Source organism: Lolium rigidum, chromosome 4 (assembly GCF_022539505.1).
Source record: "Lolium rigidum isolate FL_2022 chromosome 4, APGP_CSIRO_Lrig_0.1, whole genome shotgun sequence".
NCBI classification, from domain to species: Eukaryota; Viridiplantae; Streptophyta; class Magnoliopsida; order Poales; family Poaceae; genus Lolium; species Lolium rigidum.
Window position 1 is genome coordinate 280,990,197 of NC_061511.1, and position 15,534 is coordinate 281,005,730.

The 15,534-nt window shown below is 40.6% G+C and overlaps 1 protein-coding gene across 1 annotated transcript; it reads right to left on the reverse strand.

The window, feature by feature from the left end:
- Positions 1-5,397: 5,397 nt before the first annotated feature.
- On the reverse strand, positions 5,398-9,055 carry LOC124707864. Its single transcript, XM_047239560.1, has 3 exons — positions 8,933-9,055; positions 6,177-6,441; positions 5,398-5,606 (listed from the first exon to the last, which is right to left on the reverse strand). The coding sequence occupies exons 1-2, from the start codon at positions 9,024-9,026 to the stop codon at positions 6,218-6,220; spliced, it is 318 nt and encodes a 105-aa protein (XP_047095516.1). The 5' UTR covers positions 9,027-9,055; the 3' UTR covers positions 5,398-5,606; positions 6,177-6,217.
- Positions 9,056-15,534: the final 6,479 nt, after the last annotated feature.

A 15,534-nucleotide genomic window follows, 5' to 3' on the forward strand; every position in this document is an offset into this window, starting at 1 on the left:
GTATAGGAAGGCATTTGCCGCTTTGAAGTTGCAAGATCCGTCATACACATGTCAGCCTACAAGTGAGCAATGGGAAACGGCACAATCAGTTTGCAGTTTGTTGGAGGTTTTCCTCGATGCTACTATGGTGGTGTCTGGCACTTTATATCCAACCGCTCACTTGTATTTCCATGAACTCTGGAAAATTCATCTAACCTTGGAAAGAGAGGCAAACAATGAGGAAGCTGCCATTAGATCTATGGTTCAAGTGATGAAGACCAAGTTCATGAAATACTGGAAACTGTCGTACTTGAGCATTTGTCTTCCAGTCATTCTTGACCCGAGGTACAAATTCAAATTCTTAGAGCTGTGCTTGAAATCCGGACTTGAAACCGAGGCTACAAAATATCTTACTAAGGTGAAGAAAACATTCAAGGATCTCTTCACTGAATACTCTTCACATGAAGATGACTCAACACTAAAGAATGACCAAGGAACCAGCAGTGTAGCAACTATCGATAACCCATGGGAACAATGTAATAAACAAGTTCAAGAAGAGCAACAAAATCGAGCAAAGCTGACTGAACTTACTATATATTTGAAAGATGCTGTTCACCCGCAAGAAGAAGGGTTTGATATACTATGTTGGTGGTCTGCAAATGCACATAAGTACCCCATCATTTCTCGCATAGCAAAGGATGTATTGGCTGCACCAGTATCAACCGTAGCTTCGAGTCCGCCTTCTCCACCGGAGGAAGAATACTAAGTGCCTATAGGAGCCATATGATAGGCTCTACTGTAGAGGCATTAATTTGTCTTCAAGACTGGTTGCGGCCTCCCGGTAACTAACTCTCTCTTATTGATATCTAACATTGTTTGGTGTTAAGCTTTGCTATAACTAGTATCGTTTTATGTCATTCCAGGAACTACTCATGTCAACACAATAACAAGTGATGTTGTTTATGCAAAACGTGCTGATATTTATGGATCAAGAGATGATATTTTTGAGGATTGATTGCAACATTAGGTAAGCATTGGTATTTTTCTCTTTTCCTAAAAATTCACATGGTTGATCCAGTGACCTGTTGTATAAATTGCTAAATCATGATTATGTGATGTGATGTATCATTTTGTTCAAGTAACACTCATCTGCATTTTATAGAAGTTTCTGACCTCGACCGGGGTTGAAGACATAGCCTAGCTTATTTTTGGGGATGGATTTTGCTTTACTGTATTTTGTAGCTCACGGGAGTTTGAGAAACAAAGAGAGCCCAATAAAGAAAAATAAATCATGCGAATAATGTGAAACAACATTTCCAGTTAAAGATCAATAGTGTACATTGAAATGCTGAAGTAAAGCTTGCTCTGTGGGAAAATTGCTCTATCTCCTGTACAAATAGCGGGCGCGGCTAGAGGGAGGTGTGTTAAGATGCCGAATCCAAGGCGAGTATATCGATTATTTCGATACTTTTCCAGTTACAAAAATTACAGAGTAGGGAACTAAGTGTAGATGCTTTATTTCGTGCTCTTTACACTACACATCTGAAGTCTTTCTTGTTCTTTGCAGTATATAAAGTCGTAGAAAACTTATATTTCTTACTTTCTCTCCCCGGATGAGGTGCACGAACTAACTTTTATGAGTAGAGTATATTGGCCAAAGTGCAAGATTGTAGTTCTTTGTGCAAAACTGTTTATGTGGGTGGGGTGAACTTGCTATTTGGTTTAAAGGTTTATCTGTCCATGAACCGTATATCCTGTGGCATGCTAAAGTCTCCTTCAGGTTGCATCAACTGCATCAGATAACAAGGTCTATGGAAAATATAGAAGGGTAAGCTAGCCAAAACCAGGATTTGATGCATACATTATCAGACACAACACTAAACTTCTCTTGCTTGCTCTGAACCGCCAAATTAGTTGATACTTTCCAAAGCCTCAGCATTAAGACAACAGCAGAAGACTTAATAGCATCTTATTCTGTGTATTAATGTTAGACCTGATCGACGAAGGATTGAACGAGATACAGAGAGTTGGAGGCTGCAAGCTGGGCCTTCCCCTCTACGCTACAAGAACACAGATCTAACAATGATCTGGCATCTTGTAATTTGCATCATGGGATCTTTTTGAATGTTTGGAACATTTGATGTTCTTGACATCATGTAGCCTGGTTTGATCGGTTCAATTTTATGTAATAGATGATAAGTTGTAGCTGCAGCGATATTAGCAGTTAACACAGTTGAGATATTAGCAGTTAACAACTGAGTTACTATTTACACATTATTTTTGAGGGCTTACTCTTTACACATTTCTTTGCTGTTTAGACTGTAAGTGATGTTAGCAGTTAACACAGTTGAGATATTCCAGGAGTGAGGTCTTCAGCGGTGGACGAGCACAGCACGTTCATTACTGCAGCCATGGTCACCTCCATCGACAACTACCCGTGGCGCCTGCTGCCGTCTCAGACCTCTGCATTTTTTTTTAATTTAGACCTCTGCATTTTCAATCTTGAGCTACCTCTGTGTTTTGCCATATGTATCGGAACTGTAGGAAGTTTTCTGATATATGTAAGGGTCTGGCTACACTGAGATCATCCTAGAGTTAACTCTATGTTTTACCATACTTGTTGTTGAAATAATCATCCTTATTTAAGATTGCTCGGTAATCAGTATCTAGTAGCTAGCTAGCTGCTCTAAGCAGCTTTCCATTGACCGTTCACATAGCTAGCTAGCTAGCTGCTCTGTTCCGCACATGCGCCAGCTCTAGCGGGATGAAGCGGGATGGTGCGGTTGCCGCTGTGTCCCGCGCCAGCTCTAGCGGGATGGTGCGGCGTTCCCGCGAGCGACTGCAAAACGTGAGCTAGCCCGCGTCGCGCTCTGGCGGCCGGCCGCATCCCGCCCCGCTTGCAACCTTAGTCTTTACAAAAGATGTGTCTACTCATGGGTAAGCTTAACCGTGCATACATTGACAAACTCTCATAACCATATTGGGGAAATAGTGTTCATCTTTGAATTACTTAACTCAGTAAATGCTTTCAACTGAGGATACTACATTCATAATTGGACAAACATTGCTCTCTTAGACAACTCAAGCTTTTATTGATTTTAGATGCATAAAGATGACCCAGCTAGATAAGATGTGAAATCCCCGCATCCGATCAAGAATGCACACAACCACTTGGTACATAGAAGAAACATGTGACAACGCAACACACGCAATCCTAGGGTTAGACCGCCACCGGTGCTCGGTAAAAGATTTCCACGAACAACCACCTCCGGCCGCCTGATCACAAGCCGCCAACACCACGTCGCGATCCCTGGTTCTGAATTGCGCAGGTAAATGGCCTGAAGATGAGAAGTGATTATTTGTATATATTTTATCTCTTATCAAAGAAAACAACACATTTTCCTCCAAACCATAGTGGCCAAAACAAGGACGCTGCCCTAACTAGGATTAGATAGACAAATCTAACTACTTCCCCTTAAAGAAGATGGAAAACTCACACTACCCACGGTATCCTCTGCATCAAAGATGCATATGATATATGACCAAGCTATCTATCTACACGGTAATTGCGCTAAAGAGAACTAGCCTCTTTGTCTTAGAAAGTCAATCAAACACAACTACCGTTCGTGAAAGGTACCTAGCTAACCTGCGTACATATAGATCATCTAGCTTTGACATATGGAGCTAAAATTCCTGCATGCAGGGTCGATGTGATCGACATCGATCTCATCGGTTCACTGCTTATAGTAGTGATTCACTGGACAGGTTTATCGACTTAAGCGACCTACACGCTACAACCATAAGCGGTCAGTTTTATTTCCGTGTACATGCATACATCTCGACAGGATAGAAACAAGGTTATCAACAAATTGGTGTAGCAAGTCACAACTAATCATCCTACTAACTCAGAGGTTCTACTACAATAGCTAACCTGTTCCGGCTGCACACCATGCATGAACGACGACATCACGATCCAAAGTGAAAGGGTACTAGCTAGCCAGCACGCGCGGTAAGTTGTGTCGCTCTCCCAGTTTCCATTCTGCAGGGCAAGGACCACCGTTTGTCACCTTAGATTCACGTTTCCCGTCTCGGCACAAAGCAGCTAGCTGCAGGCCAGAGGAGCGTGCATACACTGGTGCACGAACTAATTTCCAATCTCTCCCTCAGCAGGGAGCTTTGCTTGCGTTGTAAGGCCTCTCCGTTTCGGGAGCCCGTGTTCCAGGCTTGGAAACGTCGGGACCAACCATTTATACTCGCTTCAAGAGGGCGACAACGACTCGCGCTTACCACGCCTTATGGGGTGGTGGTGGTGGCCATTGGTGCAGAGCCACTACGCAAAGATGGGGAGGCGAAAGAGGAAAACAAAGCAGTTAAACGCCATCCACCAGCTGCGTACCGATAGATTGTGTTTGGAACGCTCTCTAGTCCTCTAGTCAAGACACAGAAATTGTGCTTGGATTGCTGGAATCATTCATGGTAGATTTCCCCTGCTCCTTGCTCATCTTTCTCTCGGTGCCAGCGTGCAGGCAATGGACCACAAACGTGGTTGTGGTCTTTTATATGTGGAGGCACCCTTGCATTTAGCCATCCTTGCCGATCTTGAGAGACGAGGTTTGCTAGTTGGCTCGCAAAGAGTCCATGGCTCAGAACGAGCATCTGCCCTATTTCAGGGAAGAAACATCTATCATGATTCGTCTTGGCTTGTGTATCAGCAAGCATGGGGCATATTGCGTATTTTGTTTTGGGGAGAAGACAACAAATCATCAAGCTCAGGTTACAAGTCATGCCTTCCTGTAACACAGCTGAACCATGCAAAGCATGTAAAATTAGACGTGCATTTCACTCCTGGCCACCTATACTTTTTTTTTCTAGGTTTGTAGGTTTTCATCTAGCATTCACATTTCACATGATATAGCAGCAAAAGTAACTACGATTAGGAAAATATGTCCCAATTTGAACAGTCATAGCACAGGTCAAACCAGTTTTTAAGCAGACATAATTCAAAATAAACCAGTTACTCTTCAACTTGGAGTACTAAATTTGAAGGATGTCCCCTTCAACTTCGAGTCAGGGAATTTATTACTTGGCTCTCTTGATGGTGCTGACTACAAAACCTGACGCCATGTTGACTCTGCACAACTCTGGTGCTGACTACGAAAAATTGTCACATGTTAAAAGATTCAAGACGACAGACAAACAGACCCAAACACCACACAATGACTACCATTAACCTTGCGAGAATGGCTTAATTACAAGAGACTCAGCAACACTCTACTAAGAAAAAAAGCGATATGGCAGCAGAAAGCATCCGCAGAAGAGAAGGTAAGATAAAGCATAAATAGATGCCAGAATTCGAGCTTTCTACCCTCTGCAGATTGGCATTGATGCAATATAGACAGGAGGCACAGCACAGTAGAGGTGTATATATGCAGAAATTTCTTGTAATGAAAGAATATTTCAAAAACCTTGACACTTCCTAAGATCTATTCTCATGGACCATGAATGCCAAGATATTCACCATATAATACTAAGGTACAGTAGACCTTCCTCAGCAGGTCTGTCTAAGTTTAAATACAACAAATTCTTTACATTAACATGAAAGTGATGTGATGATCTGCCAGGAAAACCTGTGAACAAAGAGAATTTTCGTATTAAAAACGGTCCAAAGAAGCTTCCATAGTGCTCAAGAGATGTGTTATCGAAACCTGGTTTGGTTCAAACAGAGGACAAGTTAACATAATTTAACTAATCCTATGATGTCTTGTCATAATTTTTTTGACTGACCAAACCCATGATGCATTGACAAGACAGAAAAGCAGGTTTATGTGCCAAAGTATAACCATCCATTTTATAATTTCGAATGTATTCATGAGCGAGAAAAAAAAAATTGAACAATATAAGGTAATCTACGAAACATAGTAAGATCTATAGTTCAATAACATAATATTTCTCATCCACTGAAACATTGACAAGTGATCTAATATACAAGGCTACAAGCACTGCCCAACCTCTCAGCATTTAACCAAGATCTTACAGAGTCATCACAAGAGTCAATGTAGCAAAACTACTGCAACGATTTGTAACAATACTTCCAATCAAATCTATGTTCAATGTAATATGTAAGCTCAATGTACCATAAGAAATTACAAGTATATACATTACAAATACTATATGCTACTTTAGATGATAGATATTACCTTGTCAGCCAAGATACTCTTGCTGTACAAATAAGATTTTTTCAATCTCTAAGACCAAGCTCCATCTCAATGTCATCATCCTCTTCAAATAGCTTCAGCAGCCGTGCATGTTGTTCCTCTCTCTTCTTCTTCTGCCAATACTTGAAAAGGAAGAATGATAACAGAATGGCTGCCCCAATTCCTATCAGCACAAACAGAACTGTTTGTCCAGTATGACCTTTTGACTGAGCTTTGTCATCATCCTTGGACGGATCAGCAGCTAGTCCTGCAAACATCATATGAATTTTTCATTGATCTAAATTCATGATTCCGAACTGGAGCACATGGATAACATACGTGATTTGTTCAATCTACATGTGTCCCAAGGTTACCGGAGAAGTTATAGCCTTCAAATCCAAAAATAATAAAGCTAAACTCATTGTCCGATCAATGAATCCAAAAATAATAAAGCTAAACTCATTGTCCGATCAATGAATCCCCCACTATAACCTCCATCTGAACTCGTACAAATTTTTTGGGGAAAACTTTGAACTCATACAATTTTGCTATCCCATGCTATCATACTCCCTCTGTTCTCAATACATCACATACAAGTTTTGGTCAAAGTCAAACTTTGGCCAAGTATATAGAAAGAAATATTAACATTTTCAGTAACAAATGCATAATTATATGAGAAAAGAACTCATGACGATTCTACTAATTTCGATTTGATATTGTAGATATTGATTTTTTCCAGAAAACTTGGTCAAACGTTACAAAATTTGACTTGACTAAAACTTATATGCTCTGTATTGAGAAGAAGAGCGAATACACAACAATCACCATCACTACAAAAACTTACACAGAGGCGTTTGCAACTGGTTCCTGCTATAGCTACGCACCATAAACCTTTTTTCACCTGGTTCCTAGTGGTATGCAATACATACAAGATCTTAGCTTGCTAGCTACAAATCCAATTATCACCTGGGTAACTTCGGCCATATTTCATAAAACTAGCAAAACTGGGGTACTACTAACCCATCAGGTGCTTCAATAGAATTGTATGAATATTCTGATTACACCAGAGAACAAGGGCTTGACTTTGGAGTAAACATTTACCAGTTCTTAACTAGTAAATGCGCGGCAAGGTAAAATACATTAAATTGAAACATACAATGTAGTAGAAACACACGATGCAGTTGAAAAAAAATGCAGTAGAAACAACCACATCGTCGTTAATCGCACAGTTTACTCAATTCTTATCGGGTAAACATGCACTAGTTAGCAAAACACAAGAACTAAACTGAACATGCACTAGTTTACTCGAACATGATTTAACTTGGTCATTAGTTATGCTATATAATGCTGATTCAGCTGGTTATATACCATCCGGGATAAATAAACTCAGCCTGGACATGAATTTGCAGCAACAAGATGCTTACGACTAGTTTACTTACGTTTATTTTTGGAATTTAAATAACATACTAGACAAAAAGATCTTGGTAATCAAGTGAAAGGAGTAAAGAGATAGGGGCATGTGGCCATATGAATAACAACTGTATAACCACAGTTTCAAGCTACTAGGAATTAATGGCAAGAAATATCAACACATCAGTGTAATGCTTTGCTTTAGTTTATAAACATTATAATAAAATGGCAAACCAAAGCTAGGCCAAAACAAGTCTTCTGATACAGGCTTCCATATTTGCTTTATCTTGTGAGTCAGCATGCGCACCTATAGACTAGAAAACTAGGAAGATTATACAAGGTTTTTGAGTCGCCGAATTAAAATGAGTCACCAACCCTGTGACTGGGTGGTTAGTCGACAAAAGTCGCTGTATAGTCGCCGTAAGTCGATATATGATCGCGAGTCGCCCTGATTTGAAAAAAAAGGCTTGGTGATTAGTCGCCATATACAGTGACTCAAAAACCATGAGAATATATGACTGTCTCCTGGGCTTCTAGCATAAAAGAAGGAAGGTTTGTGAAGTGTGTTGAGGTCTGATTTTGTAACACTCCTAACAAAATAAGGCAAATTATTGGCAGATGTAGGCAACATATACGTAGTAGAAGTGAAGCATGATTAGTTGCGCTTCGAGGCTCATTCATTTTCTATTTCCAGGAAGCGGCCACACGAGAATAACCCCCTAAACGATTTTGCTTTTGCAATTCTTATACTTTGCACTTATTCAACCATTTTGCTAGTTTTTGGACATCATTTGAGCTCGTGAGTTGAGAACTTCAGACTCCTAAAAAAAAGAAATGCAAGTTGCAGAGAAATGCGAATATTTTTGCGAACATTTTCCCGTGTATTTGGCGAATCTCAAATACGTTTCAGGCTCTATAAGACGGGGAGCTGGGTCTAGCATATTTGCATATTTGTCACATGGAGTAGTTCCTTATTTCAACTTCCGCAAGGAAAAGTTTAGCCATTCAATACACCTGTTCCAAGAGATCGAAAGTACACCTGATTCTGGTACGGTATCCTGATTCTTCTAAGCTGGTTGATTGTTCATGGAAAGCAGTGAAATTACCGCGGGATTTCGCTAGTTCCTCAGCCCCAATCCCAAGCTGCCCAATTAGGTAGATTCTCGAACCATAATAATTACCGGAACGGACAAGAATAAACGGAGCCCTCAATCCGCAAGCACCGACGGGAAGCGATGTTTGGCCAATCCCACGACACGCTCCCAACACAACCAGATCCCGACGTACCACTCGCAGATCTCGGCGGCTTGTGTTACAGCAGATCGAGCGGGGCGAGCAGGAGCACGCACCTGTCGCGAACTGGTCGCAGATCGCGGCGGCGGCCAGGAAGAAAGCAGCGGCCGGGCTGGATCTGCTGGCGCATGCGCCGTGCGGCCGTCTCATCTCCCCTCTCCTCGCAGGCGCGCGCGGGCCCGTCCCTGGCGACGTCGACGAGGGAGCTGCCGCCTCCGAGTGCTCGTGTCGTGTTGGTGGTGGTGGATCGGAGGTCGGAAGCTTCCGTGTTCGGTGCGGCGTTTTTGCTTTATGGCTCCTCTGGTGGTGGTGGGTGTGGGCGGACGGACGCGGTGCGGATGCCCTCGATGGCTCCGTTCCGTTGCAAACAACAGCTGGGCGGTCCTTCTCGGCGTCTACGTGGCGCTGGCGGTGGGCCCGGACTGTCCGTCTAACTGCAGGTTTTGCAGAAAAACTGAAAAATACTTCCTCCGGTCACTTTTAATTGACTCAGATTTAGTACAAATTTGTACTAAATTCGAGTCAATTAAAAAGGACTGAAAAGAGTAGAAAATTTATCAATTCGTTGCAACGGGAATGTAAGAAAGTCTATCTATCTAATCTGGCGATCGTGATTCCACCTTCGTGACGAGCACTGGGTACGCGGAGTTGGAAGCTTGTACTCCGTATGGCTACTCTTGGATCGTCGAGGTGACATTGCGGTCGCTCGGAGGAATAGCTTCCACTGTAAAAAGTTACAAACTGATTGATCGATTCTCAAGTGCATTAAACCAGGTTACACGTCCAATAGATAACAAATGATATGATACTGGAAATTTTAATACACCTACTTTAAAAAGAATAATCGTAACTAAACAACAATTATTAGAGAAAAAAGAGAGACACACGTCTTAAAAATAGTGCCTTGCAAGCCATTATTCCCTTTATTTTCGGGTATATATATATATAGGCAATATAAATGTGCGTTGCTACGAGTTGATTTTTACTAAATATTTTTTTAGACCATGTAACAATTTTTTTTGAAGAAAAACACCGTTTCAACAAGAAATAAATGACACAATAACTTCAAACGAACACAACACACTTTGATGCGATAATCCAGAAAATGTTTCCTTAATCCATTCGTTTCCCGGTGGTCAACACACAATAGAATATGTTTGTTTTTTATCGGATTGAGACAAAAGTACCATTTGGCTAGGATGTTCGCCGATTCTTCCTCTTCTTTCTCTCATAAAACTGGAGATACTAGCTTCTAATCTGCATATTTTAGCAAATCCTTTTCCATTTGGATTTTTGAAAACATTAACTTACCTCTAGAATTCCACTATATATAACGTTGACGTTCCGCCAAAATGTGCCAGAGCGAGTGATGTTAGACACTCTAAGAAGAGTATGTTTGAGCTATGAAGTTTTAATCTAGATTGCAAATTCAGTCATTCATCGAACAAAACCTTGGTGTAAACTAGTCAATCTACAAAATAAGTACAAATACGATGATGATGCACTTACAAAGACCCAACAATATAGCTCAGCAAAAGTAAAAGCTAGTACTATTCTGCAGGTTTATTTTTCCTGAATATTTTGTTTTTTTTATCTCGCCGATGAATGCCATACCTTCTGCCTGTGTAGGCACACTCTCCGGTCGACGTTCCAAGCAGCAGCACACGCAATTTCTCCGTCTGAATTCGTGACAGTACCTTCTCGACAGTCACAGCCTTTTTCCTCAAAGAAAGGTGCATTAAAATTGTTCTTTGTGAATTTCTGTTGGGGTGCTTCCTATCACTAACTTAACAGTCATCTGAATAAGTAAGGAGCAATTGAAATAGACAATGAATTTAGAGAGTGCAGATAATACATAATGGACTCGAAAGTAGAAAGATAGCATTCATCAGCCACAACTAACATTTTGATGTTGCCGTCGACTGAAGTAAAAAAGCCTGCTCGGCCCCAGGCTTATGAATTCAGAGCGTATCAGCAGTGGCCTGGAGATGGAGAGCAGCCTCTGAAAAGCATACGGACAGCCCTGAATCTGATACATTGTTCATACCTTCATTGTAGCCGATCCTGAATCTCTGCATGACCACGTTGGAAGCAAGCAAGGACCAATTTCGCCATGCACCATGCCTCTCACTTGCTCTTCTCGCTCAGATCTAGCCTGATCCGTTCAGGTCAATCCTCTCGCCGCCACGGCAGGTGTCTGCTATCCCCGACACGCCAATGTCCAGCTCCGCCGTCAACTTGAACGCTACGCCACTATCATGCCACCACCTATTGCCGCCGAATTGTAAAAAATGCAAAAATTGGAATATAATTGGTTAATCATTATTATGAGTGAATTCTTGAAATATTTTTACAATTTGCACAATTGATTTAAGGTTAAAGTATAAAAACCATAATTCAATCTAGATGAATAACGGACAAAATATGCTGGAGATGTTCCTTGAATAACTCTTGTGTTTACGTTGTAGTTACAAATTCATGAGCTTTTTTACTCCAACAACATATTATTGCATTTAAGATTTGATATCTATAATATCTATAAAGTTCATCCCCACTAAAATACATTTAATGTTTGCAAGCTGAAATCTGGTGTAGCCACATCATCCTAATTGTTTTTATCCATCTGATCTAAAATCTATGGTCTTAATTATCCGTCCGTATCATAACCTCAGTTCCTTGCACTGCCCAGTCACACGCACATGAGCAGCAGCGCATCTACTGACGGTTTGCTTCCTCTTATCCATGATGCCGGCCGCACTGCCGTCCCCTTCCATATAACAAAACGATTGGCGTATCCTCTTCCTCTCCCACCACGATCTCCACCTATGCAGCGGCCCTTCATTTTCTCACCATTACGACGTCTTCCTGCCATTCCATATACCACCACGTAGATCAGTTGAACTCCTTTTCTCCATTTACTTTCACCAATTAGCACCCAAGATCGTATCATGTTCTGGCTGCCGACTACTGGAGGAGACCTTAGCTGCGTACGTCTAAGGATCCATGGAAGTTGCCGAGTATGCCATCGGCGGCGCTACTCCTCTCTCCTTTACCTTATTCGCTAACAGTCTGACACATAGAGATGAACCAAAGGAGGCATGCGGATACTGATGTAAGGTGTATCAACAAAAGCTGTTCACGTGAAATTCCCTATCTATGTTGTTTTTGTCCATACTTTTTCCTTGGTACGCAACTTGAACTATTATTGATACATATAATTTTGCATGATTTCCATCCACAGCAACTGATATATTATTTGATATCCATGTTGTAGCGCCATCTGGGAGATACTAAATGAGCCGATCTAGCAGGTAAGTAGATATCGAAGGATTATGTTCTTGATGAACTAATCAATTGTCTTGGTTGTGCATACAAAATCTGATCCACTTCTGCAATATTCGGTGATCTGATATTTGTCTTTCAGAGTCCAACTACAACCATCTATGCAACATGTCTGTCTGCGCCAGCAGCTCTGAAGAATTCATTTCCATCTGATATCACTGAATACTATACTAGGTGTCTGCTCATATAATGGTGCTTTCCATTCTCTGAAATGCCTAATGCATATTGTCGTCATAGTTGCTCTCTGCATTAAAGATTCATTTTCCCGGTACTAGATCTGATCGTAACAATGATCTGTTTTTTTAATTTCATATGCTTCTTATTAAAAAGTTAGTTGAACGATGCGTGTTGTTGTCAGTTCATTAACATGTTTATGCGTCATCTTCCCTCACACCATGTTGTTTGTATTCTGTATACTTAATAATCTACAAGGCTCAAATTTATAGCGTGTATGCACATCACTGATCTGGACAGGGGAAGAGATGGGTATTATGCTTGCAAGCTATTGCCAATGACAGATGTAAGCTTTCTTATTTTTCTTCAATCTACTTTTTGATTTCAGAGTATTCAATTGCATTCATTTACATGTACTATATTTTTTTCCTAAATATCCAATTTCAAAGCGATGAATGCAAACGATACATTTTCCTCCATGAGCTGCTTTGTAGAAATGTTTCAGGTTGTCTATCTTTGGTTGGCACGAACCACCTTCTGTTCACACAGATTACATCGCAAACTGATTTTGTGAGTTTGTGTTCTCACTACCATGATATTACATTTTTTCGTTTTCTTACATAAGTTTTTCCATTTTCCTGTTATTATGTCAGTTCCGTCAGATTGTACAATCAAACTATTTCAATAATCATTTGATTGATAATTTCATTAATTACTTTGTAGGCTGATCAACTTTTATCTTCGTTTTCCTTTACCATGTTTTAGGTTTTGTGGTACATGCTGGTTTCAAAATATATGTTGAACTATAAAGTTCATCCCCACTAAAATACATTTAATGTTTGCAAGCTGAAATCTGGTGTAGCCACATCATCCTAATTGTTTTTATCCATCTGATCTAAAATCTATGGTCTTAATTATCCGTCCGTATCATAACCTCAGTTCCTTGCACTGCCCAGTCACACGCACATGAGCAGCAGCGCATCTACTGACGGTTTGCTTCCTCTTATCCATGATGCCGGCCGCACTGCCGTCCCCTTCCATATAACAAAACGATTGGCGTATCCTCTTCCTCTCCCACCACGATCTCCACCTATGCAGCGGCCCTTCATTTTCTCACCATTACGACGTCTTCCTGCCATTCCATATACCACCACGTAGATCAGTTGAACTCCTTTTCTCCATTTACTTTCACCAATTAGCACCCAAGATCGTATCATGTTCTGGCTGCCGACTACTGGAGGAGACCTTAGCTGCGTACGTCTAAGGATCCATGGAAGTTGCCGAGTATGCCATCGGCGGCGCTACTCCCTCTCTCCTTTACCTTATTCGCTAACAGTCTGACACATAGAGATGAACCAAAGGAGGCATGCGGATACTGATGTAAGGTGTATCAACAAAAGCTGTTCACGTGAAATTCCCTATCTATGTTGTTTTTGTCCATACTTTTTCCTTGGTACGCAACTTGAACTATTATTGATACATATAATTTTGCATGATTTCCATCCACAGCAACTGATATATTATTTGATATCCATGTTGTAGCGCCATCTGGGAGATACTAAATGAGCCGATCTAGCAGGTAAGTAGATATCGAAGGATTATGTTCTTGATGAACTAATCAATTGTCTTGGTTGTGCATACAAAATCTGATCCACTTCTGCAATATTCGGTGATCTGATATTTGTCTTTCAGAGTCCAACTACAACCATCTATGCAACATGTCTGTCTGCGCCAGCAGCTCTGAAGAATTCATTTCCATCTGATATCACTGAATACTATACTAGGTGTCTGCTCATATAATGGTGCTTTCCATTCTCTGAAATGCCTAATGCATATTGTCGTCATAGTTGCTCTCTGCATTAAAGATTCATTTTCCCGGTACTAGATCTGATCGTAACAATGATCTGTTTTTTTAATTTCATATGCTTCTTATTAAAAAGTTAGTTGAACGATGCGTGTTGTTGTCAGTTCATTAACATGTTTATGCGTCATCTTCCCTCACACCATGTTGTTTGTATTCTGTATACTTAATAATCTACAAGGCTCAAATTTATAGCGTGTATGCACATCACTGATCTGGACAGGGGAAGAGATGGGTATTATGCTTGCAAGCTATTGCCAATGACAGATGTAAGCTTTCTTATTTTTCTTCAATCTACTTTTTGATTTCAGAGTATTCAATTGCATTCATTTACATGTACTATATTTTTTTCCTAAATATCCAATTTCAAAGCGATGAATGCAAACGATACATTTTCCTCCATGAGCTGCTTTGTAGAAATGTTTCAGGTTGTCTATCTTTGGTTGGCACGAACCACCTTCTGTTCACACAGATTACATCGCAAACTGATTTTGTGAGTTTGTGTTCTCACTACCATGATATTACATTTTTTCGTTTTCTTACATAAGTTTTTCCATTTTCCTGTTATTATGTCAGTTCCGTCAGATTGTACAATCAAACTATTTCAATAATCATTTGATTGATAATTTCATTAATTACTTTGTAGGCTGATCAACTTTTATCTTCGTTTTCCTTTACCATGTTTTAGGTTTTGTGGTACATGCTGGTTTCAAAATATATGTTGAATTTTTTTCAGTGCATATAGAACAAGAATTCACACTTTTTATCATGCAATGCCACCAAAATATAGGTAAACTGTAATGAATAGCAAAACAACATGTATATCTTTCTTCGGTTTTAAGGGGCACAAATTTAGAGTTGTTCCCTGTGCATAAAGTATCAGTTCTTTGTATAAGCAATCAAAATGTATGATAGCTCATATTGTCATCTTTTTTAATCCTTATAGATGAGTTATGTATAAGCAAGAGTTTCCGCAGCAACGCGCGGGGCATCACACTAGTTCTACATATTTGCGACCCATGGGACTGTATCGTATGTTTAGGAATAATTACCGGAAATCCACATTGGCTCCCGAGTTCAGATGCTCACGATAGTTGGACCAATCAGTCTCGTCCAAGTCGATGACAATCGGGGTATTCCCTGCCGTATTTGGCCAGGCATGATGAATATTGAACAGTGCATGTTCTGGATGTTGGCGCATTGATTAAAACGGTCCTATTTTGTTGATGCGTCGGTACAGACTTCTTCGCGACGTCCTGGGCCAGCGTCACCAACAACGGC

Excerpts from the sequence above, each read along its gene's own strand:
- LOC124707864 (XM_047239560.1), bottom strand. The coding sequence starts at position 9,026 with ATGAGACGGCCGCACGGCGCATGCGCCAGCAGATCCAGCCCGGCCGCT. Across the intron at positions 6,442-8,932 it reads CTGCGACCAGTTCGCGACAG|GACTAGCTGCTGATCCGTCC; the intron begins GTGCGTGCTCCT and ends TGATGTTTGCAG.